Raw genomic sequence first — 27223 nt, forward strand, 5'->3', positions numbered from 1 at the left:
TCATCATTAATGAATTTATCTCACTGAGGTCACCGGTGACCCCCAGGGCGCTGTAATACAATTTCGCTCGATTCAATTATTTTTTGCGATTATCAATTATCTCATATTATTTCCTCGCATTGCCAAATAATTGTTCTATGTTGTTACCTTCTGGGGCTACCATAAACCATAATCCAACTCTCGGTTATATTTATTCGGATTCGCAATATTTCTAAAGAACCGTTATAAAATTTAGCATTTTTTACTCTACTGTCAAGGCCCTTAATTGCCATCAAACATCTTCCAAGTCGAAACATTCTGTTTGTAAGATGATACATTTACACTGTACATGTGGTGAATGTGTGTGTAAGCGTCAGAGGGCGTGCAGGCCTTAGTTGGGACAAAAGACGATTGGCAGTCGTTAGAGGCATCTGGAAGAGTCGGTTGACAACAAGCGTGCGTGCGAGTATGTTTTCGAGATCTTCAAAGTATAAGATATATGTATAACTGTTGTGTGCTAAATAAAGGAAATTATTTGTATTTCTGAATCCCTCCTATATCTTTATATTGGTTCATAGTTTTGCAAGTTATTTAGTGCGTGGTTTTTCAATATTGCGAGTTAGTTATATAAAGGATATAAAGAGAAAAAATATACTTCGAGCGCTAGGAACGCTTGAGTAAGAGATAAGGAATCGATTAAAATGGAGAGATCGAAAATCATGATACCTATATTCGATGGCGAGGATTACGGTATATGGAAACAAAGAATAACGATGTTTCTCAAGTATAAAGAATGCGAGATTGTCACAACTAGAGCGAAGACCGAAACAGACAGTGAAGACTGGGACAAAAAGGATCTGAGGGCAATAAATATAATTTACAGTACCATCACAAATAGACAATTGGAATATATTAGGGAAGAAAAAACGGCGTATGAAATAATGAAAAAGTTCGATGAAATGTACTTGAAAGAGTCGACGGCGCTACAGTTCGTATGCAGAAGGAGATTGGAAAAGATAAGACCCGATAACTACAGTGATTCAGTACCGTTCTTTAGCGATTTCGAAAAATTAATAAGTGAATTAAAAAGTGCGGGCGCAAAAGTGAGTGAAAAGGAAAGATGGCATAGGATGCTAGGACACGTAAATTTTAAATACTTAAATATTTTGGGTAAAGAGCAGCTAGTGACTGGTATACCGAATGAATTTGAAAAGGAATTTTTGAAATGTACGGTGTGTATGGAAAGTAAAGTGCATAATTTACCTTTCAAAAATAATCGAACCGAGGCTAGGCAGATAATGGAAATTATTCATACGGACGTGTGCGGTCCCTTTAAGACTACCGGATTCAATGGAGAGAAATATTTTATCTCATTTATCGATGATTATAGTAAAATAGCTAGAATTTATTGTATAAAATCAAAAGATGAGGTGTTTGATTCTATCGTACAGTTTGTAAACGAAGCCGAGAATCTAACGGGCAAGAGGTTAAAAATATTGAGATGCGATAATGGTAAAGAATATTTAAACAATCGAATTTATAAATTTGCTAGGGATAAAGGTCTCAGAATAAATAATTGCCCAACCTACGTACATGAATTGAACGGGACAGCGGAATGGTATAATAGAACAGTGATGGACATGGCGCGTTGCTTGTTAGCGGAAGCGAAAGTACATAAAAGGTACTGGCCGGAAATAGTTTGTACAGCGGCATATTTGAAAAATCGAATACTGGCAAATACCATAGAGAGAAAGACACCTTTTGAAATATTCTTCGGGAGAAAACCAAGTGTTGAAAATCTACATCTATATGGAAGTAAAGTTTTTGTAAGAAGGCCAGAACAAGAAAGAGTTTCTAAATGGGATAAGAAGACAGATATGGGAATTCTGTTAGGATATAGTGAAGTAGGTTACAGAGTCTTATTAGATGGGGAAATAGCAGTAGCTAGACATATAGAGGTCATAGAAACAGACACAAAATATATCGTTTTTGAGGAGAATTCATTAGATGCAAATAGCGATGATAGCAAAGAAAAATATAATTAAAGTACATACTGCGAAAATACTGCGGATATTTTTACGAAGGCACTGCGTAGAGAGAAATTCGAAAGGTTTAGGTCATGGAAGAATGTAAACTAAGAGGAGTGTAAATAAAGCAATAAGTGTTAAAGTTTTTATTACTAATTCGTCAAAGTATGTAAATACGATTAAGTGTATAGTATAAATGTAAGGAGGCGTGTTAGGAAGATGGTACATTTACACTGTACATGTGAATGTGTGTGTAAGCGTCAGAGGTCGACTAGAGGAGTCGGTTGTCAACAAGCGTGCGTGCGAGTAAGTCTTCGAAGTCTTCAGAGTATAAGATAAGATTATTTGTATTTCCGAATCTCTCCTATATCTTTACACGTTCCTTAATTCCGGTGTTCGTTAGGGTAAAACACGGAGAAAGCATATTTTTTCCATGTTCGACAGCCACTGGTGGGGGACGCACATAATAGATGTATATTTCATGTATAAATAAAACTATTTTTACATGTTTCATACTGCATTAATTTCGTCACACAATTATAGTAACAATGGTAATAATAACAAATTTATGACTATTGACATTTGTTCAAATTCTGTATTTCTACTAATCTTGGTGCGCCGGTCACCGGTGACCCCCATGGCATTCAACGTGTTAAAATGGTGTGCTCTTTTATGAGATCTGGCGTACAGGCAGTGGTGTAATTACAAAAAGAAAGACGTAAATGGAGGCAGGTGGGAAGAGAAATAGGCTCCCAGCAGATATACACACTCTTAATGTCTTCCTCGACAGCACGTCGAGGCGATATACGCCACTAACACCTTTTATGCTACACGTACGAGTCCCCTAATGACTTGGGGATGTTTTTTCAGCCATGAGGGAGAAAGCTCGTTAAAGAATGTGCGAATGAGCGAGAGAGAGAGGGAGAAAGAAACACGCAGCAGTTGTTTCTAGCAGAAACCGCTTATCTTTCGCGCTGGTGTTTCGAGCATGTCGCGGCATGCCGCGGCAGCTGAGTGCTAGCGCGTTGAGCAAAATTCCCTGGCTTTTGTTCAACTCTGGCGTATCGCCGTGATGATTCCACCTACATGCACTCGAAAGCGCGCTGAAAATGCTGGTTTTCGTCCGATCGCCAAAGTTAAGCAGCGCGTGTCGCGGGGAGTACTAAAATGTGGGTAATCGTTCCTTGGGGAATTCCGTATTATCGTTGATCATAACCTTTAATTTACCGAATGTCCAGCTGAACAAATTGTAAAGTACAAATTAAATAATAATAAAAAAAAAATCGTGAGACCTGCCAGCTATTTAAAATCCCCACTCCAGCAGCCATATTCTCAGCACGGCTAGTTCGATTTTCCGATTTCTATTCGATTTTCCTTCGATCGTGCAATGGAAACGAGCCTGTCAGACGTTACGTGTAAACGTCGTTTTCATTTTTCTTTCCTTTCAGAAAAAATTTCGTACTCTCTCTAATCTATTCCGTCGCTTCCAATCATTTTCGATTTTTTTTCGATCTTTTTTTCGAGAAACGCTAAATCCCTGCTAAAATGGCTTGCTACGTAATGAACCTTCACGATTTATACGAGAACAGTTTTAAATGATATTTAGATAATGATCCGTAGAAACTTTTGACCGCCTTATCAGTTGAAATATCAATCGGATTACCGTACTCGACGAGCTTACGATCTTGGAAAGGTAATTCCTTTATTAAATCGAGCAAAATGCTAGAGCAGCACGGTATCATGAAAATACACGTACACGTAAAGAAATTTTTTTCCAGTTCGTTGTTTATTTGATCGTTTATTTTTGTTTACTATGACGCAAGAAGCAAAAACTTTGCAATAGGAAAAGGAAGATTTTTCTTTTCGAAAAAACCGTCGAAACTTACCTGAACGCCACCTACTCCAACTATGAAGAGCAGTTGAACCATAAAGAGAGCTGCCAAGAGATTCATAAGGATCGTACCCGCCAGGCTCCTTAAGTCCGAGAATAGGCTGTAACATAACGAATGTTCTGACTTCCATCTCTTCTAGAAATCAGATAACTCCGTATAACTAACTTCGAAGTAGCGCGTTTCAGCAGCTTAAATTTAATTATAAACTGTAACGTTAAAAATGTAAATCCGACAGAAAATATTTTGCTTAAGTACTTTTGCCAAAACCACTTTTGCAATAGAAATTCCTTGTTTATTCAGAATATACGTATGCAATATATATTTTCTTGGGCAATAAACGTTATATATATATATAAAAAAAAATACTAATTTGGAAGAAAAATCGGTAGAGTTCCAGCGCGAAGACGACAAATGGGTATGCAACGCGCGAAACCAAACAAAAGATACTCCTCGAACCGAATAGTACACGGTAGGATATCGTTGCATACTCACGTACAGACAATTTGCATTGCTCCGTGAAGAAGAGTAGCAGACAGAAGAATAGAAAATAAAATTTACGTCGTGATTCGTGTCAAAGGAAAACTCCCTCCTTTTCTTCGTCTCTCTGTTTCCGTAATATTTTATTCGACTGCTAGATGAGAAAGGAAATATTCGCATGTAGGAAAAATTACAAATTGTTCGGAATGAAAATTCTGGGAATTATTTATGGCCTTGCGCGAACGATACGTGTTGAAAGGTATCGCGCGATACAGATGGTACAAGGAAACAGACAAAGGGTTCGCACGAGTGGCTTCGCGAGCAATTCGTCGACTGTGAATAATTCATAAATCAAACAAGCTGGTCGAGGTTGGTCAAGGTGAAACTGGCCTCGCTGCTTATCTGTGTTTCGTCCCCTTTTTATTTTTTAGAACGACCAAATCGTCGACGAGCGACGAAATGTGACACCACGGTAATATTTCCTGAGATATTATTATTTCTTTCTTAGTAGAAACGTAAGATGATACGTCCAAAGATGGGCAGTTAAGATATACTTAGGCACGTAATAGCGATGTTGCACGCTATTCGTCATTTTGAAAGAAATTCTCAAGATTGCCTTCAAGCGTGCGACCACTAGCGTTACCGTCGGAAGGCAGAGTAACGAAAATCTTAGAAATGGTCGTACTTTCTTCGAGTGGTGTGTCCGAAAGACACGCGGAATTAGATTTCTGCTAAATTGAAAAGTTTCGACGCAGATCTTGTTCCCGATATATCAACGGAGACTGCAGCAAATAAATAATACACAGCGTCATGCGTTCTATCGATTTCATACGTGCGCGAAAAATAAAGTAACGCGAGTGGTTTCCAAGATTTTAATATACGTTACGTGCGAAGTTTCGTGTTTGTGAATGTTCGTTCGTGAAAGAAAGGAAAAGTAACGAAATTGAATTCTAGAGGATGAAGTAAAAAGGAAACAACGGAGCTTATTTCAGAAGAAAGTTTATCGGAAACTAGAAATACGGTTTCCTTCTGCCTCTCTAAAATTTGGAATCAAACCGATCCTATCGTAATCTGACCAAGATTTTTTTTTATTCAATTTCCGATTCGAATCCTAAGAGCTTCCTGCTTTAAAAATTTTGCATCGTTTACTTTATTTACAGTTCGAAAGAATTTATGTTCAAACGTTGTATTTAACGGTCACCGATCCAAAATTATTTGCATCTTCTCCGAGCTTTTGCTTTTCAACGCAAATACTGGCTTTGCTAGATGCTCGCGCAACCGCTAAAATGAAAGCTCTGTTTCATTTTCTATTTCGATGACCACGATACTCCGCTCAAAGGGTAAACTATGTAACTGCAATGAGAGCGAGAGCGAGAAAAGAGAGAGAGAGAGAGAGAAAGAGCGAGGGATACACAAAGAGCGAAAACGAAGCAAAAGAAAAGGAGAGATAAAAGGAGAAAATAGAAATACGCGGTTTACCGTCCCTATGCGCCGATAAGCAACGAACCGCGCACTTTATTAAAATTCCTTCGATACGAAAGTCGTGTATACCTGCAATTCGAATTGATATCAAGTTTCACGATATTTCTAGCGACCGCGACTAGTCGGATTTCGCAAACAGACCGCGTTTCGAAATAACCTACGGAAAGGAAAATATCCCACGAGCGAATTTTCGACAAATATACTGTACGTATACCGAGCTGATGCTCGGATCCTCGTCGCAACGAACAAAGTATGTATTCTGTCGCATCTCGGTTTCCATTTGCAAGATGTACTTAGAGAGAAATTACATATATATTCGATACATGTATATCGAATCGAGAATCGATTTTCTAAATTATCGTTCTTCTCTCGTGATTTAACCTATTCGGTAAAATGGCTGCCGGTAAAACAAAGCAAAAGTAAATACGTCGGTTGGCGGGTAGTTTGAATTCTATAGAATTTACACCTGCCCTCCTTGTGTTGACAATTCCAACGGAAAAACGTGATTCGCTTTATCTTCTGGTTTTATTATAGATTCTGCACATTCTATTCTTTCACCTTTTGTGTTTTCGTCCATGGACATACGGAGAATAACCTTCGACGGCATGGCGTAGAGAAAATCGATTCGTAATAACGTAAATCCTTGGAGTAATTAAGACGATCGACTCTGGAAAATCGAGTTTATTCTGGGAATAAATTGAATTATATACAATAACAATTCATAACAATTCTACTAGACATTTTACCTGTTGAATCGAGAATCGATTTTCTAAATCTTAAATTACCTTCCTTCTCTCGTGATCTAACCTATTCAGTAAAATGGCTGCCGGCGAAGCAAAGCAAAAGTAAATATGTCGATTGGCGCGTAGTTTGAATTCTATAGAATTCTTTACATATGTATATATATTTCTTTCGTTCTCAAGCCAGTTCGATGTTTTCTGATTAACTCGTCCTACGTGTGTTCTACCAATCAAAAGACGAATCCTACTCCTACGCGTGTCGAAGTGTCTAAAAGCAGTAAGAATCGAGTGAGGGTTTGCGACTGCGACTTAAATTCTTGCTAGTCGAGGGGTTGATCTTTCTAAAATCCTATCGACGACTTCTCATTCGACCCGTGAATAATTCATCCTGAGCCGAACTTCCAATGGTAACCCAGTAAACGGAAGAGGAATCATAGATGAAATCGAAGGAAAGGATTAACCTGCTGTTCTTTTGTTCGATTTCGCGAGAGAAATTCGTCTCTCGTCGTACAAAACGACTACGAGAACGAATATGAAGTAGTTGCCTGAATATCGTGCATTTTTAATTTACCGTTTGAAACATTAAATTCTCTTCGTTAATCGACAGCGATGCTACGATGCTTCAACTCGTTACTGCGAGGTAATTGTATCGAAGCTTTTGTTCGTTTGCTACATCGTTAGGGTCGGTTTGAAAGATGGTGGAAGGAAAAGGAAAGGTGATTAAACTTCGAAGCTTTGTCAAGTTCGATCGATTTATCGATCGGTATGTCAGAAGTCGGCCAAGCAGAGCACTACCATTAAATTTCGTCTCTTCTTTCTTTTCCAGCTATTCATCCGGATGATAAACTTTTCAAGCGTTCCGAAAGCCTTGAAATACTAGCGGTGAAAAAAGGGATTGATCGTTCGAGATTTATGAATCGCGCCCCCTCGAGACTACTTTCAACTTCGATGAGACGAACAATCGTAATATAAGTCGTTAACAAGTCCAGTACAAAACCGAAGAAGATTTGTTGCAAGAGAAACGTTATCTTATTTTTCCATTGCTCGAAGGTTTCGAAAGAAATGAATAATTAGTTTTCAATCATTCCGTAGAGAAGTATCGAGTATTGAAAGAGTAAAGAAAATTACATTGGCTGATTGCACGCGACTCGAACAGTGTAGCAAAGTTTTTGCGGTCGGAGACTCGGTCGAAATTGATTTGAGGTCGAATCTCACGATATCTAAAGTTTGTCGTTCGAAAAGCACACAAGCTGGAAGTTCAGCGGCATCGACAGACCTCTGTTGCTCTATTTACATCTACAAAGTTTTAGAGTTACTGGTTCAACAGTAGCCAACCGATTTATCAATATCCGATACAGATGCTGAATTGCGTTAAGGCTTCGACCAAATCGACTGGCCATTTCGAGAATCAAAATTTCGATTGACAAAAACAAATAATATAAAACGGCGAAACAAAGTTACGGCCTGCTGTATAAGATTATCCAAGTTGAGTGTCACATCTTTCAACGGTTAGCATTGTAAAACCGCTTCACATGTCTTCGATTGATTTTGATTGATTTTATCGGAAGATATGTAACAAATCACTGTGGGATGCTATGGAATGCAGCAGCGTATGCAAATTGATGAAATTTATTATCAAATTACCATTTAATAAAAGTTTCATTTCACCAAGAACAGACGTCAAGTGACCAACAAGATCGAGGTTAGGTTGGGGTTAGGTTAGATTTAATATCGTTAGACCTATTTTTAGGAGGATTTTTGGAAAGTACGTCAATAGCCCAGGGATGATTGAAAAACAATGTAAGCCACTCTATTGATGCAATGGAATCTCAGTCATGCGAAAACGTAGAAAAATTGAGTCAAACGAGGCAGACGATAGAATGATATCATGTTCCATAATTAGTGTCATGAAGTAAATCTTATGTTAAAATAAACAAACCAGACAAATCTCAAGTAATTTATGTTTTATTTCAATCCTTTATATCCCATTTGTTCTTAAGAAATGTGTAGATAAAAATTTCAACTATGGCAGCTTTAACGTTACATTTCTCCTTTCCTTTTTTTTCTTTCGTTTCTTTTGTTCTCATTTTCTGTGATATCTGATAGTTCTTTCTAACTGTCCAACTTTTTGTCTGCCCGGAATTGCACCGACAAAGGATGAAAAGAATTTATGAAAATCCGTAGAAATTCAGAGGACCTGCCCATCTTAATCCTCTGTCGCGTTTGAAACAGTCACAATCTTTGTTGTCCCGTTATCATAACCTCTCAGGGCTATACACAGCTCTTTAACAAAATGGTTTGCCGTTAAACCGGAAAGAAAATATGCAATGAAATATGCATAGCACTTTGCACGAGAAAAGAAAAAAGCAGAGAAAGCGAGGTGCAATTACGATTTCTTAAAAATGTAGGGCAGGACTGTCCTTTATCAGGATAGGAGTTTGCTCGGACAATAGAGCCACGTTGAATTCTATCCTACCTTGGTCTCTGTACCCGTCTATTCATCGAGGGTACCTACCGTGGTAATTAACAGTCACAAAAAACGTGGCGAACAGGACTAATTTATTTTTTCGAATGCAACGAATTTCATCACTCCTCTTTCGACTAATCCAACTGTAGCGGCACTCGAGAACAAAACTTTCCAACGGTTTCGTCGGGACAAAGTATATCACCGAAGCGTAAAGTCGACAGACCTAATGCGCCATCGATATTTCCACGATCCTTTCGTCGAATATTTCGAAGAAGGCTACATGGCAATGGCCGCGGACGCCTAACGAACGCGTGCGTAGTGGGGATACTGGGAGGCGACAAAAACAAACGAATCGGATTAAGAAAACAGTCGAGTTGTAACCGAGAAGCGAGAAAGGTCAGTTGGAATTGAGAATTGTACGAAAACAGTCGAAAGCGAGGATTGTTAATAAATATACTGTTGAACACTGCCGAGTATTTCTTTGTTACCCTAAAGGGAAAGAGGTGAACGTGTTGTGCCGCATAAAGACACCGTGTCCGTAAAATCAAGAGTGTTCGTAATGGCTAACCACAACGAGAAAAGGCGCGCAACGAACGCCACAGACCGCGAAGACACAACCTTTTGTTGACAATTTCTACGAAAAATTCGATGCCCCACGGTACGAAGCTCTTTTATTGTCTCATATAATGATCGCGTAACGCGTAACTCTTTTCTTTTTGTTCGAAAGCTAGACGAATTGAAAGAATAAAAAATTTATTAAAATTCCAACGATTTGGACTGCAACAGAAGGCAAAAATATGTAACCTGCGTAGATCGTTTTCGATGCAAACGCAATTTCGATTCCAGCAATTTGCCAAGCTATCCAACCTGGATCATAGCCACTGGAAAAATATATTTACCATAAACTACACATCTGCAATGTAGATAAGGGGACAAGCATAGAAAATCTCTCGTCATTTTACAAAATAACCTTTCCTTCCTTTATACGATATATGCTAACGACGAAGGATAAAAACTGGCATGTCGATTATGCGAGATGTTCAATTTAAAAAAAAATTTTTGCTATTAAAAAGTAACCAATGATGGTGTATCTCTGTTCAAATTTTTCGATGAATGTGGAGTATCACGTGACGAAGTTTACCATGGTGATAGAACAAGTTAGGATTTTTTTCATTGATCACCTCTCGTCCTATCCGCTTACACGAAATAAGTATTTTTTAATCCCCTGGTCAATCGTTGCAAAGAGAATTTTTTCGATTGGCGAAGTTGCAAAATGTCCGTCGCTGTATAAACTAATATCGTATCGAATTTCCTAATCACCTTAAACAACGTTATTATAGTCAACATTCTTTTGCCATCTCGTATACCGTTTGATTTCAAATTCGTATAGTAAAGGATTTTCGTCTGCTTGCTTTTGCTCGACAAATACTACTATGCTACAAATACCATCTACTTTGAGAAACTTTGATTGTGCGCGAAAAAGGGGAGTAAACGAGAGAAGCAAGAACTCGGTAAGCTGCGTAACGTTTGAAAAGAGCACGTTGGTGAAAAGCTGATTCACGGAAAAGAGCAATCGTAGGTTGCGGAATATCGGGTTTGAGGAAAAAGCCCGACGTTTTCCACTTGTCGTACGTGACCGCGTTGATAAGCGGACAAAGAGTGCAATTAACCAGGCATAGTCGGAATAACGATAAGCCGTCGGAAGCGGTTCACGAAAGAGCCGAAGAAGGTGCGAACTAGCGAACCACGCGAAAGGAACGGTCATAAAGTAACAACGTGACACGACAGCGAAACGCATAAAAAGGAGAGTAAAGTGACCGCGCTTGCTTGAATTTAGAATGAGTTTAGAACGAGTTGGAAAGCTTGCAGTTATTTATATTTCTCCACTTTTCGGTCTGTGCTGCTTTCATCAGAAGCATCGCGATGCGAATCGTTTCTCTGGCTAACCTCGTCTACCCTCCATTAAGATGATTATTATACTATTTTATATATTATACGATATTATTATTTAACAACTTACGACTTGTTTGAGATACACGTTACATTTTCATTCTGTAATCGATTTTACGTAATGTTTACCTTGGTTACGCGATGGTGGCTGTACAAAGCTATGTAAGTATCCACAATTTATATATTTTGATTCAATATGTTTCGGTAAACTAAAACAAAATAAATATGGAGAATTCCTATAAAAATATACACGCGTCGAGATACAAACTGAACGAAAATTTGTATATTGTACGAGACGTGAATCTAGGATAACAAAAATGGCGGCGCACGAAAGTATTTCGTTTCTGTTCCAACACATCCGATCGGAAGCGCGCCAACGCAGAAATTACAGAGCTAATCGTGTGAAACGTTGGCACATGGTGTCGTTCCGGAATCGTTACTAATCGTACCACCCAGAAAATTAGAACGGTTCCGCTAATTCTCCAAGGAATTCCTCTTCCCAGCGTACCTATACCATCCTTCCCTTCTATAGACACTATAATACTTCGTTCAGTAATTGAATCGCGTGACACGCGTCGTTTACGTCTACGACGAATGAAATTACGGAATTTCCCTCGATCGTATCAAATAATTGGGTACCGCGTCAGATTGCCAATTTCTCTCTCGGATAATGAATCCTCTTTTTCATCTGCTTTTCGACACTTTGTGCTTTCTCGTTCATAGCTATATCTTATGGGTACTAACGTGGCATCTTTTTATTCGAATTATCGATCCAAGCTATCTTTCTCGAGGGAATATTGTGACTAATCGGTTATTTTTCGCATACGTTCTCAATTAGAATTAAGCATTTTTCAAATACTTTCGAATAAATATTTATCGAAGATAATTATCCGAATAAATTTATATTGGTCGAATTTTTTATCTGAGTAATAATTATTTGTTATTCGTAAGAAATTTGTTTTCTATACTTATTCGAATAATGATTGTAAAAATAATACGAATAATTGTTCGTCTCTGTTTAATCCTGTACAGGCATTACTATTAATTTTCCAGATGATTAATTAGTCAAGAAACGATAAATTTTCCAATCTGACATTTAAAAATATTAATTATAAAAGTCAATGCTACAACAATTGGACAATGAATCCTGAAAATATATTCGATGCCTTATCCATCCTTCATCTGTGCATAATAATGACTTATACATAATATATTAAAGATTCTAAGGGATAAAAGGAAGATAGAAAGAATAATGGAAGAGAAAGATGAAGGAAGAAATGGCGAAAGAAACAGCACAGATTAAATGGTGCAATAAGCACACGATTAGGGAAAGGAGTGGCTGGTGGAAATAATTTGAAAATAACACGAATTTCTAGCATAGACTCTTAGTACAGTGACAAGTAGTTAGTATAGCGTAAGAGCAAAGTATGAAAAGATGCGTGGGAAGATAGGATAAGAAAGTGTGGTCAAAATAAAATAAATTCTTATCATTATTTATTGATTTAATGTATGGTATTGTTGAGGTTGACTGACAGAGGAACGAGTGGATGAATTTGTAATAGAAAAATATATTGAAATAAATAAAGGTATAAGTATAATGTATGCTGATTCAGACCCTCTCTCTTACAGTGTTACAATACAATAGAAGCTATGATAGGGAGCACGTTCATATACTTATAACAAAGGACATTAGCAAAAAGTTAAACTTGTAGCTGTAGCTGAAGGCTACAAGAAACAGCAATAGAAACCTACCTATAGCTCTTTTGTTTCTACATCTTGTAACCCAAAACACAATCTATATTCAAGGGCGCAATAATATGCACCTCTCCTTATTTAGAATATCTTTTGTTTCACTAAATTCTATTTTCTTCGTAATAGCGGACTTCAGGTGACGGGTATAGTAAAGGAAAAGTGTAGAGTTTTTCTTGAAGTAATTACTACAACGCGATTGAATATCGCAGAAGATATACTACACAATTTGTCTCTTCCTAATTGTTCGACACGCGCCAGACCGTCGCAAAGTGAGTGGCCAACTCGGCTACAGACAAAAATCTACTTATAGCTCTTTTGTTTACAGACCTTGTAACCCGAAACAGACTTCATATTCAAGGGCACAATAACATGCACCTCTCCTTCTTTAGAATATCTTCTGTTTTACTAAATTCTATCCCCTTTGTAACAGCGGTGTTCAGGTCACGGATATACACAAGAAAAGGTGTAGAGTTTCTCTTGAAGTAATCACTTCAACAAATATTATCTGTATAAATTCTCGTCTGAATAAGTTATTCGATTCAATTTTTATGCAGATAAATTCTTACACAAATAATTCCTTATTCAAATAAATGTTTATTCAATTGGGTATCTATACATTAGTGAGGAATAAAATTTTATTTCTTATATTTATTTATTATAGATTATTCGAATAATATTTTTCACTGTTCTCGATAACGTTATCGAATTCGCGCCAACTTCACTCATGTCAGACATATTTAAACGTATTTAGTATCGCGTTCTACGATATACAGTTTATGTATGACGACTAATTTGATCGTTTCGATGCTCAAGCGACACTCCCTACTTATAATTAAAGGCTTGAACCGAACGCTCAATAATAACGACTGTGAAACCACTTGTAGCGCGTAGTTTTCGCAATATGGATTTATGTCGGAATAAAATAGAATTCACTTTCGCAACTCGTTACCACGCGAGAAAAAGGCGGATGGGTAAAGAAACATGTATTTATACGGTTCGAGGTTTTGCACCATTAAAACATATTTTTCACTCTATTCATCGCGTTTCACACCCCATACTCGTTTTTATGTCGATCAAAGGTCTCGTGCGCTCGTTTCAACTGTGTCACGCTGAAACAATTTATTGCTTTTATGAAAATAATGAGCACTACCAAGGTACACTTTTAACGCACGTTTCTTTAAAACCATCGCCCATGCAATTCATTTAGCGCAGTTATATTTTTTTCGCAAAAATTCTATTCTTAATCTGCCACAGTTCCGTGCTGCTCTGCTATAATGTTACTGCTGCTACGATGAAATTAAAAAAAAAAAAAAATAAAAAAAGGATCTCCCGGAAAATAGTTTAATAATAAAAAAAATCATGTGACGAGGGCGATGTCTGGGGGAAAAAATCATTTCTACCCCGAATGAGAAATAAGTGACATCTTACGCAACAAGAAAGAATTCTGTAATTTTACTGAAAATAAAACGCGATAGTCGAGGAAATATTTTGAATAAAATTTTTAATCAAATTCGAATAATTCAAATTTTTGAAAATTCTGTTTTACGATTTTATTTGCAATATTCTTCTGAAATTTTGCAAGTATTTCTTTACGCCTCAAAGTTATCGTAGATTTATCGATGCGATCCTTAACCTAAAAATGTATTTGATAATCCTCGGTCTTTAAGAAAATTCGAGATTTCATTGAAGCTGAGAGTGACGCGTACGATCGTGATTTTAATAAAATCGATCTACCCAAGGTTGAAAGAACCAGAATAATCGTGGTATTCTGGAATTCTCCGGTTTTCTCTTATATTTTCTGCTGTCGATGCCGTCTTTGCCGGATATTGCGAGTCCACGGTTGGCCAGCCATCGAGGTTGAAGGACGTTCCATGTACATCGAAATGGACAGCTTTTCAAGCAACCAAAACTTAGAACCCTTCGCAAATTCCCGACCACCGAAAAGCATACAATTTTTTTTTTATCGTTGTGTTCAGCTGAATAAAATCCGTCACGAGTTTCTTCTTTCTGTTGGTTTTAAATGCACCTTGTACAAAACTGAACGAAACTAAGCGTACATTATGAAGTAACGTGGAAAAAGAAAAAGATAACTAGAACTTGAGCGTGAAGATATTAATATATAAGAAAGATTCTCGTTGTTCGTGCCTGAAATGAATTAATAAAGCCAACGTGAAAAATAGTATACAGAACTTCGAAACTGCAACTCTCCTCTGGCACAGATAACACAGTTAGGCTCCGAGTTTACTCACACATTTTAAGGTTAGTGAAACAAGATATCTTTCTATTTTGAAGTTTCAAATTTCTTTCTCGCTACGGAACCTTCGTTAAAACAATATCTTCTATCGTTTAGGAATCGATTTGCGATTGATACTGTGTGTGGTTATTTATTTATTTTACTAGAATATTTAATTGCGACGTATTGGGTTGGCAATACCACCTATTGACAAAATCCGCAATCGCTTAGTTGCCAACCCAATAGTTATCGATCAGATTCCTATAACCTGAGCTTAAAAGCTGCTCTGGAAATTGAAGTATGTCGACAATTCGATCTATGTATACACGTACGATATAAATCGAAAGGCAGAGACGTGGTAAGTTGTTGGACCTGTTCACGACCGACCTGTATCATTCTCAGCCAATATCGCGAAACTTCTTGTATTAACGAGTTCTTCGGTTCCATTCCGCCCCACAAAATTGCCAATAATCGAAGTCGCTCGTTATCTAACTATTTTCTCGTAACTATTTTCCAACGAATAAAAAATTCCTTCTACTTTGAAATTTTCTTTATTACGTTGGTCGTTGGTGAAAAAAAAAAAAAAAAAAAAAAGGAAGAAAACGACTAAACCCAAATAATTTGACGTAAACGAGATCGAGGCAGTTTCGAGTTACTGACAACTTGAGAGGAACGAAACGCAATTATTGCTGCGAATCAGACGTAATTTTATCGAGTCACGATGTTTTTTGATACTTTACAAATTCTTAATGGCTGTGGATACTTCAACGCAAGATTCCGCTCTTTCGCAGATATTATGTTATTGGTTGGCAACTAAGTGATTGCGGATTTTATCATTAGGTGGTAATAACAAAATCCGCAATCATTTAGTTGCTAACCTAATAGTTTTCTTAATTTCCATCAGTTGCCAGTCGTATTTTTAATAAAATAAATGTGAATAGAATGCTTGTGATAGCGGGAATTTAGCAGAATAAATTTTAATTTAAACGCAGCTGCGAGTTGAAGGAATTGCAAAACCGCATATTATCATCGATAGATCTTTCGTGCAAGCTGCTACGTTCGCCAGTTATTCTCGCTCGTTATCGCCGTATTTCTACGCTTCACAAATAAACGTGTAGCAGCAAAATGGTTCTGGTGAAACGGCGCTGTTTGCATTCACATCGCGAAAAGTTTGTTTCGTAACATTCACGCGGGTGAAGGCATGACAATGAGACGTTTCTCCTATAGCTGAACGGTTTCAGCTGCGATTATGAACCATCCTAGCAGCTTTATTTTCAGCCAGGAAGATGCTCTCGTTATCCAATCAATGTTTTCCAAAAATTTATATTCATCTCACAGATACCATATATATTTACGCAATTACCTTTGAATATCGAGTGCAAAAACGTGAATCTATAATCTTCCCCAATTTTGTTAATATTATTAAAATCATTTTATTAATATTTATAAAATTATCTATTTTTCCTGACACATGTAAGAAATACTATTAATGCATAAGTACATACATGTAGTATCGTGGACGAAAGGACTAAAAGATATGAACCATAAAAAATGTCGCGTTAAAGCCAAAAGTGCCAACAGCCCCATCTATGTATTGTTGGTCCTTCAATCGAATAGTTACGCGGAGAAAAGGCCTACGTGACTCTGGCCATGAACGGTTGCGGAACACGAGCGTGGTGGGGCTATGAGAAAAAACAGAGATGCTAAGGGAGAAAGACGAAATAACAGTCAGTGTGAGTTGAGAAGTCAGAGAGTGTGATATGCGTTGTCGAGAGTGTTGTTAGTGCCACTTAAAATTCGTGATAAAAAAATCGATTTGCAATTGCTACTGTGTGTGGTTATTTATTTATTTTACTCGAACGTTTAATTGTGATGCATTGGGTTGGCAACTAAGTGACTAAGTCGACTGTCCTTTAATATTTTTATACGCTTTTATTCACCAAAGTGGTTAAGTACAATATTACAATGAAGTAACGAAGTTACAGAGTATTAAAATAGCTGTTCAAATCACAGCCAAGACTGTACCCAAGACTAGTCCGGTGGTCGAATGCTCGCAGTTTTTATATGTTGAGTTTGTAGGAATTGAGGGGCAAGGAGAAGATCCCGAATGCCCTACGTAATAGGGAAAATTTAGTGTTGGGCCATGTGCGAAGGTTAGGTCAAAATCTAACGATTCATTATCAGGTAGTGTGGAATGGCGTGTATCTGGCTATGGTCGCTGTTACATACCTCTCTCCTTAGGTTGTTTTTGGTCCTCCAAAGTTAATATTTCTTCCTTGTTGATCCTCATTCTCGTCTTGTTCCGATCTGGTTTATTCATGCAGATGGTAGGTTTCTTTGGTTGGTCAATTAAAAATTTTGACATTGCGGTGCAACGTGTCCCAATTTATTACATTTATAACATTTTACTCGTTGTCGCTCAGTAAATGGTACACGTTTCGTTTTAGAAAATGGCGAAATGTCTTCGTTGATTGGATTATTACGCGTGGCAGGTAATGGTCGGTTGTTTGTCTGCATCGGCCTGTTACTAAGTCGGTTATACGTTGCTGTTGGTCGAGTACCCGTCCTTCTCCGTCGCTTTTGTTCTCGTAGGTATCTTTCAATCTCGACGGCTTTCTTTTCTGTTTCGCTCAATGCATCTAGTTTGCTTGCTATCAGTATGCGTCCTATGTCGTGTCGAAGCCCTCTTAAATAAATTCGACTTACTTTTTTCATGGTGGCTTCGATCATTATTCGTTGTGTAATTGGTTGTGGATTTTCATTAGTTATTGCATACGTAAATTTATTTAGTACGCGACGGAATCGAATATTGAAACTTTGAACAGATTCATAGCGTCCTTGTTTCAAATCGCGTAATTGTTCTTCGTATTCGTCAGATGTCACTTCAACTACTACGTTGGATCTCAAAGCGTCATGTAAATCTGCATAATTTTCAATAGGTATGTTTCGAATACTTTGCGCGGCTCTGCCAACTATTTTATCGATTTTAATGACTTTCAATAATAAATCTTTTTGTGAACAACGCATTCGCATATCACGTACTTCTTTTATGAAATCTTCCACTCCAACATCATCGTCACCGTTTAAAATTGGAATGTATCTTATTGCGTCTTTCGCTGATAACATAGTCAAGTGTCGTGGTTCATTGTAGTTTTGGAATTCGCCATCGTTGTCGCTTTCAGGGTCAAATATCGTTTCGGGTGCGCCCGCTACAGCTGCACGATCCCTGTTTCTCGATTTCGCGGTTCTTTTTGTGGTGTTAGTTACAGATTCAAAATCTTTGGTCATAATTGTTTCCTGACTTTCAATGGCTAGCTTCAATTCGGTAACTGTTTTTCTTAGCAGTTCGATTTCTTTAGCGAGGCGTTGATTCTCCTCGCTTGCTTGTTTGTTTAATATTTGGATTTGTTGTCGAATTTCGGCGGTAATTCTCGCGTGAATTTCGTTCTGTTTCTGTATCGCGTCTAGTACTTGCTTAATTTCGCTGTCTTTACTTGTTGATACGTTAGACATTTTTTTTCCCGAAAATTGCCACTTCGTCTGAGTCTTGACTGTCAAAGCTAAAACGTCTAGTTTTATATTGAACAAACGAATCAAGCTTTACCTTGATATCCGTAGAAATGGAACTTCCGTAGAATGTCCGTTATCAAGTTATAGGCTTCAGATTCGTAGATTATGAGTTTATGGTTGAGGATGACCCGTAGCCCAAGTTAAATTCTTTTCCACGTAGGTAGAATATCTTGTTTTCCCAACGAGCACTTTTCACAATCCTGGCAGGATCGCCAAAATGTCACATAAAATTCGTAATAAAAAAGCAATAGCTTAACTTGATTGTCCTTTAATATTTTTATATACTTTTATTCACCAAAATGGTTAAGTACAATGTTGCAATGAAGTAGCGAAGTTACGAAGTATTAAAATAGTCGTTCAAATCATGGCCAAGACCGTACCCAAGACTAGTCTCGTGGTCGAATGCTCGCAGTTTTTATATGTTGAGTTTGTAGGAGTTGAGGGGCAAGGAGAGTATCCTGGCTGCCCTACGTAATGGGGAACACTTGGTGTTGAACTATGTGCAAAGGTAAGGCCAAAGACTAAAGGATCATTGTCATGTAGGCTGGTTGGTAGCAAGTAGGTTGTCGAATCAATGGCATCTGCATGTCCTTTTTCTCTTTTTTTGGGTTATTTTCATTGTTTGCTAAACCGAGTTGCTCTCAACGACGACTTTAGACGTATCGCACAGCAAAGAAAACGACAGTTTTTACAAATCACTTTCGCTTAATTCGTTGCTCTATCAAATTCCAGAAATGGAAATTACACGAGAATTAAGTTTGCAAGTTGATGGTGTCATGGCAGAATTCGACTACCTATGCGATAAGACAGCAAATTCCAAGCGCCTTATCATGAGTGATCACCGAGGGAGTGTCCGGTTTCTCTGGCCGTTCCCACGGACATATGACAAGTGCAACCAAGGTCTTTTCCCACTCCGGCGAATAAAAGAATATAAATACTACCCCCCAAAATCGTCCAAGTCAGTCTTAATCAGGCCGAGCCAGCCCGAATTACTGTACAAATTGAGTAAAAAAATAAAAGAACGTGACATTTTAATCGCTTGTTCAATATTTTTTACGTGACAATGGCAGCGCTATGGATAGTAACAATGAAGGGAATTTAATTTTAGTAATGGAAGAAAAAGCGATACGAAGTTGTCGTACGCAACAAATAACATTACATACTAACGTAATAATGGATTTTATTATCAACTAGATCTATTGGGTTGGCAACTAAATGATTGCGGATTTTGTCAATGCCACCTATTGACAAAATTCACAATCACTTAGTTGCCAACCTAATATATCTCGATGCTGTTTACATATTCACGAAAGATGACGAATGCATTTCAGTTTTTTCACGAAATAAGTTGCCGACAATACCAGAACACAGTCGCATATTCGGAAAATTACGCGGCGGATTCGAGGATCTTGGGATTAATTAAGGTCAGGAGGCAGTCAGTTTAACGATTCGCTCGAATGGGGCCAGATATCGAGTGCTTTCAAGAGTATACCGGTAAAATCTTAGAGCAAGTTTCGATCGATCGAACAGAGTTACTAGTAATCATATATGGCTGAGTACATTCTCGTGTTATCTTCTTTCGCCATGAGCGTATTCTGATAGACCAGCCAACTAGCGAACAGTGTGAGTTTCAAACGATACGAGAAGGGGGACAAAGAATGGAGAAAATGTTTGTTCGGTGAATTTATCACGCGTGCATCTATATATCTACATATACGTATTACAAGCAGAGATTATTCTTTCAATTTTCTAGGAATATCGATTTCATACGTAAACATTCATGTAAACACGCATACCGATTCCCAGTATACACAGTGTTAAATTTTGTTCCGATACTAAATAACAGCGAGCCATTCCGTAATATTTTTTTTAGAATCTGTAGAGGACAGATATGCAGGATGTTTGACCGTGAGATTAATTGGAGGTTATCGTTTGTTGTCGTAACCGTCGAATATATTTAAAAATAATAAATTAATGTACAGCCTATAATCGCTGAGTCGTTCATACAGAGTATAAATCGCAAAGTAAAATCGCGGTTGAATTCTCGATAAATGCTCGTCGAATAACTCGGTAGATAACACTTAGACCTCTCGTTGATACAGAAAGATGCTCGTAGATACTCGCAGATACTAAACTCTTTTCGGTTGCGTCGGTTTATTTATACTGGTCGGGGGGAAGTTGGAAGATTCAAATTCGTCTTTATTCGACGGTTATGCGCAGCGGCGACATTGTTTTGCCCGGTTTTGTTTTTATATTACTTGTATCCTAACGACCTTGGTACTCCGAGGCAAAACAACAACATGACTTGAAATGTCCTCTGACTCATGTGCCGCTACAAATTCTATTTTCTCGCAAACTGCGAAGATTATTTTCACCTTTTAATGATAACCCCTTGGCATAGGATGACGGAAATCGTGCGTCAATTCTGTTTCATTTAAAATGTTCTTTTATCTACTTTACATAGCTATTTATAACGCTTATGTGCTGTATTCTAAGTTGCCTAATTCAACAAAGCAATCGATTGTGAATTTTCAATTTGTTCAGGTTAACTGATAGAAAAGGAGAAAAAGAATGGATGAATTTATTATTAGAAAAATATATTGAAATAAATAAAGCTATATGTGTAAGTACTGGTATAGTTTATGAGGTCAAAATCAAATAAATTGTTATCATTATTTATTAATTTAATGTATGATATTCTTGAGGTTGACTGATAGAGGAACGAGTGGATGAATTTGTAATAGAAAAATATATTGAAATAAATAAAGGTATAAGTATAATGTATGCTGATTCAGACCCTCTCTCTTACAGTGTTACAATACAATAGAAGCTATGATAGGGAGGCCCGTTCATATACCTATAACAAAGGACATTAGCAAAAAGTTAAACTTGTAGCTGTAGCTGAAGGCTACAAGAAACAGCAATAGAAACCTACCTATAGCTCTTTTGTTTCTACATCTTGTAACCCAAAACACAATCTATATTCAAGGGCACAATAATATGCACCTCTCCTTATTTAGAATATCTTTTGTTTCACTAAATTCTATTTTCTTCGTAATAGCGGACTTCAGGTGACGGGTATAGAAAAGGAAAAGTGTAGAGTTTTTCTTGAAGTAATTACTACAACGCGATTAAATATCGCAGAAGATATACTACACAATTTGTCTCTTCCTAATTGTTCGACACGCGCCAGACCGTCGCAAAGTGAGTGGCCAACTCGGCTACAGACAAAACATTGGGCACATTCTCCTGAACACGTACCTTCGACTAATAAAAAGGAACATCTTGCAAAGAGCTGCCACGTGTGCGTAAAAAATAGTATAAGAAACGAAAGAACTTGGCAGTGTAAAAAATGTCTAGTTCCTCTACATATTCCAAAATATTTTGAAACGTATCATACTTGAAAGAATTATTCATTTATTATTTTATAATGTTACTTAACTACTGTCCATTAACATTATATATCAACCTGATTAAATATTATACAACGATGTAAATTTCGAAATAAAATATCCTGTTTCTAAGCTTGCATTATAACTGTTCAGTTGAGCCAAATTAAATAGTACTCTTCGCACGCATCAAATTCCATTTTATTTGTACGTCAAAGGGTTAATATATTTGCATAACGTTTAACATAATTAACTCTACTGAACAAGAAATAAAAGAAATCATCAACGTCTAAACATCCTGTAGCGGCACACGAGTCATCGGAAGATTCGAATCGGCAGAGACTCACATTCTTGTGTCTTGGAACGCCAACATTGTTTTGGTTCGCTAGTTTCGAAGGTAAACAAACTCCGGGCAAAATATTATCGCCGTTATTTCTAACCGTCAACCGGAGTTACATTCAAACTTTTCATAACACCATCGGTCGATACAAATAAACGAACGTGCCCTCTAGGACGTTCAGTATAGCCAGTCACAAAGTCGAATAGCGAGCGTAGAGTTGAACAGTAGCATCGAGCGATTACAATCGGTATACGCTATCTTTGTACTTGTATTAAATTAAATTTAATATACACTGATTCACTCGTCTCTTTAATAAACCAACACGTATAATAACCCACCTTAATCCTAGCGATCATTAACGTTTGCAGACGCGAAGAAGAACTAGAAAAAGTGGAATAGCTTTGATGCAAAGCGAATACAGTGGACAATTTGTAATGTTTCACGACAATACATACGATGCATGCGTCGATTTGAATTGGCATATGTTATTTTGCATGTAGTATACAAAATGCTCGATTATGCACGGTGTTTCAGAACTTTTGCACGCTTGAAAATATGAAAATTTCAAGGTACGTAAAACTATGCGCCGAGCGAAACTGTCGTAAATCTTGCAGCTAACCATTATTTCAGCCCAATTTCCATAAAAAATACTTATCTCGCGGCGACCTTCTGTCGCTCCCGCTTTAGTTCTGCCGCTCACGTACGTATGTATATATTATATATGCGAATAATCATTAAGGAAAGTAAAATATACCAAGCTAAAAAGCGCTTAAACGCTGGCGTTGAGTTTTAATGAGAAAATCTCGTGAAAAATGAGAACTGTCTTTTGCAAGGATCGTGTCGTAAATATCCGCCCAGCGATGCTACGGTGTTCTTCCGCTCTCATTAATGTTGAAGAAATTCCGTGCAACTTGCGATTTTCAGTTGACATACAGAGACGCGCATGAATGTTCAAAGTGAAGTCTTTGAGCAGCTTCGTTCGACGTTTGCATCGCCAACTGGATACACGCGATCGTAGAAATCCGGACGAGCGCTATCGATTTAACGAGTACCTGTTTCTCCAATTTCTGTCAACTATCTCAGGCTGGTCGCTTAACTTGCCCCGATTAAAAGTTTTTCGAGGGAAAATTTCCGAATTACGTAAGATGGAAATAAAAAAAGGCACAATCGAAACGCGTTTTTTTACATCTTCGTTTCGGCAAATACATACTCGATGATCAAATCGTCACGATGAGATAATTCTTCGACATTGTGTGCGTTGAAGCGGAGGAAAGGGGAAGTTGGAAATAAAATTATGCGAAAAGCGTGGGAAATTTTACGAGAATATTTCAAGCTGTGGCCTGGATTCCAAAAACGTTTTCTATAAGATTTAGTGTGCTTCTCAAGCAAAATTTAACATCGAGCAGAACAGCAAGCCAGTGTTTTTCTTCCACCGTGTTTATCATGGTTATGGAAAATCGATAGAAAAGAAGAATAACCTATTACCCTTGACCCATGATCGATCGGAACTTGCATAGATGAAAATTAGACGAGTTCGATACGCAGTACATTATCACTGTGACATTTTGAAACAACGAAGAAGGTCGTTATCGATCTTTCCGTGAAAGGTCAGCGAATCCCTTTCTTCGTCTACGAACAGACATCCAAATTTCCCCCAACGCGACATCTATTTGTCATCGGCGGAGCTTATACCAACCATATGCTTCACCGTCTCAACATTAAATTCTCATTACGATTTAGTTGATTCACGTTCTACAACTACACGAATAACGCACGATCGTTACGTTACCGTCGGTGAACGATGATGGTTATTAAGCGCAAAAGGCAATATGGAAGACGTCAACTATCCTTCCTCGTCCTTTTGTATTATTCATCTTGTACATAATTCAATGAAAATAGAGAACTTTCCTTCACACGTCGTGGCCTTCAACGCACGTGAATTATTCAACATTTTTACATGAATAAACAAGCACATTGTGAAAATATCTTCTAATTTACTGAACGTGGCAGATTAATTGTCGAATATATACAGCGAATGACGTGAAGTTACAGACGCGAGATGTGGGATATTATGCAAATTAGGAGCGAGACAACCAATCCGTGTCAATGTACGTAGATATATGGCAACTAAGTGATTGCGGATTCTGTCAATACCAGCTAATGACAAAATCCGCAATCATTTAGTTGCCAACCCAATAAATGCATATTATTCGATGTAAATGAGAATCAGTATCGTTTAGTAATTCCGGTAATTTATATGCTGAGTTCGACGATCGCGCGTATCATCTTTCGCGATTTCATATCACGGCATTGATAAGTCGATAATGCTCGACACATCGAACGGATCGTGTAACTACTTTTCAAAGTTTCGGAGAAACTCGAAACTGATCATCCCGAGCGCTTCTTACGGAAAAGGAAGAAACGAAAGAAGAAAGAAGAGCAGTGTCATACAAGAACAACTGCAACTGGAAAACGACGTCAAAGTGGAAGGAAGTTCCGCGAATTATTTTCTCTTTTTTTTTTTTTTTATTTTTCTACGTCGGATCCACTCGCGAGGTGGTACAGGCTCGTTGACGCGTAGCCTATACATTTCAGTAAGCTGGAAAACCGCGAGAAAATGACCAGTTAAATTTAAAAGAAAACTCAACTTTTGTATGTTTTTGTTAGAACGGTAATGTTAAAAACAGCTGGTTTTGGGAAACGTTCGACGAAAGTGACGGAGAAGAATAATTGAAGCGGTCGTTGGAGAACGTGCTCCAAATGTTTCGAATAAATATTGAACGAAAAAAGTATTTCATTTGCACAGAACGTATCTTTCGATATACAATCGGTAGCGGATTTATCAAAGTTTAGCTATTGACACGGTTTTTTTAACGACCCACTGTACGCGAGAATAACTAGACAGGAAAAAGCATTGTAAACGGAAGTGAAATAAAACTATACAAATATGTGTACATGTCTCGTACGCGGAATATAAATCCGACGCATGGAAACCGCGACACTTGGCCAAACGTTAGGCGATCAATCTTTACTATACATTTGCACCGATAAGAAATAACGAGCGATCGTAATCTCTCAGATTCTTAGACTGTATATGAACGCGACTAAAAAGAAGAAACATTATAGAAAGGATGCAATGCTTCCAGGTATTGAAACTTTTGTCGAAAAAATTGATCTAACATATCCTACATACGTCAGCCTACAAAAGACGTCTTTCAAGGATAAAACGTATCTGTTGAGAATTGTGGATCCTAATCGCCGAAATAAACGTATAGGAACTCTTAGATTACACTTAGAATTAATATCAAAATAGTTTCAGACTTATTTGATATGTGATTGACAAGATATTCGTCGATACACATTTGCACGCGTTTCAGCGCTCTCTTTGTCTCGCCATCTTCTTTAGCACATTAGTAATGGAACAGTTGCATTCATCTGTTTTACGAGACGCTCTGCACTCATATATGCGTGTCACTACTACGCGGCTAATCTAATGTAGCACACAAAATTACACATATCTCAATAATAACTTTAAAATTTGAGATTTTTCATATAAACAAAGACGAACAAAATTTTTAACACAATAAAACGAAATATTGGATTAGCAATTAATTGATTGCGGATTTTGCCAATACTCCCTAATAACAAAATTCGTAATCATTTAGTTGCCAACCACAATAGTCACAGCGACAGAAGGAACCAACTTTGCTCCAGCTTAAATATTTCTTTAAGATTCATAACTGTTGAGAATTGTCGATCTTAATCGCCGAAATAAACGTATAGGAACTCTTAGATTACACTTAGAATTAATATCAAAATAGTTTCAGACTTATTTGATATGTGATTGACAAGATATTCGTCGATACACATTTGCACGCGTTTCAGCGCTCTCTTTGTCTCGCCATCTTCTTTAGCACATTAGTAATGGAACAGTTGCATTCATCTGTTTTACGAGACGCTCTGCACTCATATATGCGTGTCACTACTACGCGGCTAATCTAATGTAGCACACAAAATTACACATATCTCAATAATAACTTTAAAATTTGAGATTTTTCATATAAACAAAGACGAACAAAATTTTTAACACGATAAAACGAAATATTGGATTAGCAATTAATTGATTGCGGATTTTGCCAATACTACCTAATAACAAAATCCGTAATCATTTAGTTGCCAACCACAATAGTCACAGCGACAGAAGGAACCAACTTTGCTCCAGCTTAAATATTTCTTTAAGATTCATAACTGTTGAGAATTGTCGATCTTAATCGCCGAAATAAACGTATAGGAACTCTTAGATTACACTTAGAATTAATATCAAAGTAGTTTCAGACTTATTTGATATGTGATTGACAAGATATTCGTCGATACACATATGCACGCGTTTCAGCGCTCTCTTTGTCTCGCCATCTTCTTTACCACACTACCAACGGAACAGTTGCATTCATCTGTTTTACGAGACCCTGTGCACTCATACTCATATATGCGGCTAATTTAGTGTAGCACACAAAATTACACATATCTCAATAGTATCTCAATAGTATAATAGTAATTGGAAGAACAAACAATTGCTCGGTTGTATAATTAATTACTTTTTAATTCGCAAATATAACGTAGAGACGTGCCATTTGAAAGAATATTCGAAAAGTAAATGAAAGTAAGTTTATCGTTCTCATGCAATGCATATAGATACATACGTATGTGTATGTAAGCGAAACACGCGATTGCTGTGTATCAGAGATACATATGTACATCGATGTATTGGGTTGGCAATTAAGTGATTGCGGATTTTGTCATTACCACCTAATGATAAAATCCGCAATCACTTAGTTGCCAACCCAATATCTTAAGGAATTGAATAGATCTACGAGAAGGATGGCCTTGCGATTAAATTCACAATTGGGATGTTTTATGAAGGGGCG

At 37.4% G+C, this 27223-nt stretch overlaps 1 protein-coding gene and 1 long non-coding RNA gene across 17 annotated transcripts in view; one reads left to right on the forward strand and one right to left on the reverse strand.

Moving 5' to 3' along the window:
- Window positions 1-27223, reverse strand: part of LOC126926551 (latrophilin-like protein LAT-2) — an 81358-nt gene that overhangs the window by 28149 nt on the left and 25986 nt on the right. For 5 of the 11 annotated variants that reach the window (XM_050742914.1, XM_050742913.1, XM_050742911.1 and 2 more), the window contains one exon: window positions 3893-3998. In XM_050742914.1, coding sequence (XP_050598871.1) covers window positions 3893-3998 — 106 coding nt within the window. Of the gene's footprint in view, window positions 1-3892; window positions 3999-9073; window positions 9223-13340; window positions 16703-16911; window positions 17112-17228; window positions 19049-27223 lie in introns of those variants that run through there. The other 6 variants (XM_050742907.1, XM_050742910.1, XM_050742917.1 and 3 more) reach the window with 5 other exon arrangements.
- The window catches only part of LOC126926566 (uncharacterized), a 56312-nt gene that overhangs the window by 23577 nt on the left and 5512 nt on the right, over window positions 1-27223 (forward strand). For 2 of the 6 annotated variants that reach the window (XR_007714673.1, XR_007714677.1), the window contains exon 1: window positions 18939-19077. The exons of 1 other annotated variant lie outside the window; for it this stretch is intronic. This is a non-coding gene — a long non-coding RNA (uncharacterized LOC126926566). Of the gene's footprint in view, window positions 1-7423; window positions 11177-12067; window positions 12538-17005; window positions 17153-18938; window positions 19078-21274; window positions 21354-27223 lie in introns of those variants that run through there. 3 more of the 6 variants (XR_007714674.1, XR_007714678.1, XR_007714676.1) reach the window with 3 other exon arrangements.

Source organism: Bombus affinis, chromosome 18 (genome assembly GCF_024516045.1).
Source record: "Bombus affinis isolate iyBomAffi1 chromosome 18, iyBomAffi1.2, whole genome shotgun sequence".
Taxonomy (NCBI): Eukaryota; Metazoa; Arthropoda; class Insecta; order Hymenoptera; family Apidae; genus Bombus; species Bombus affinis.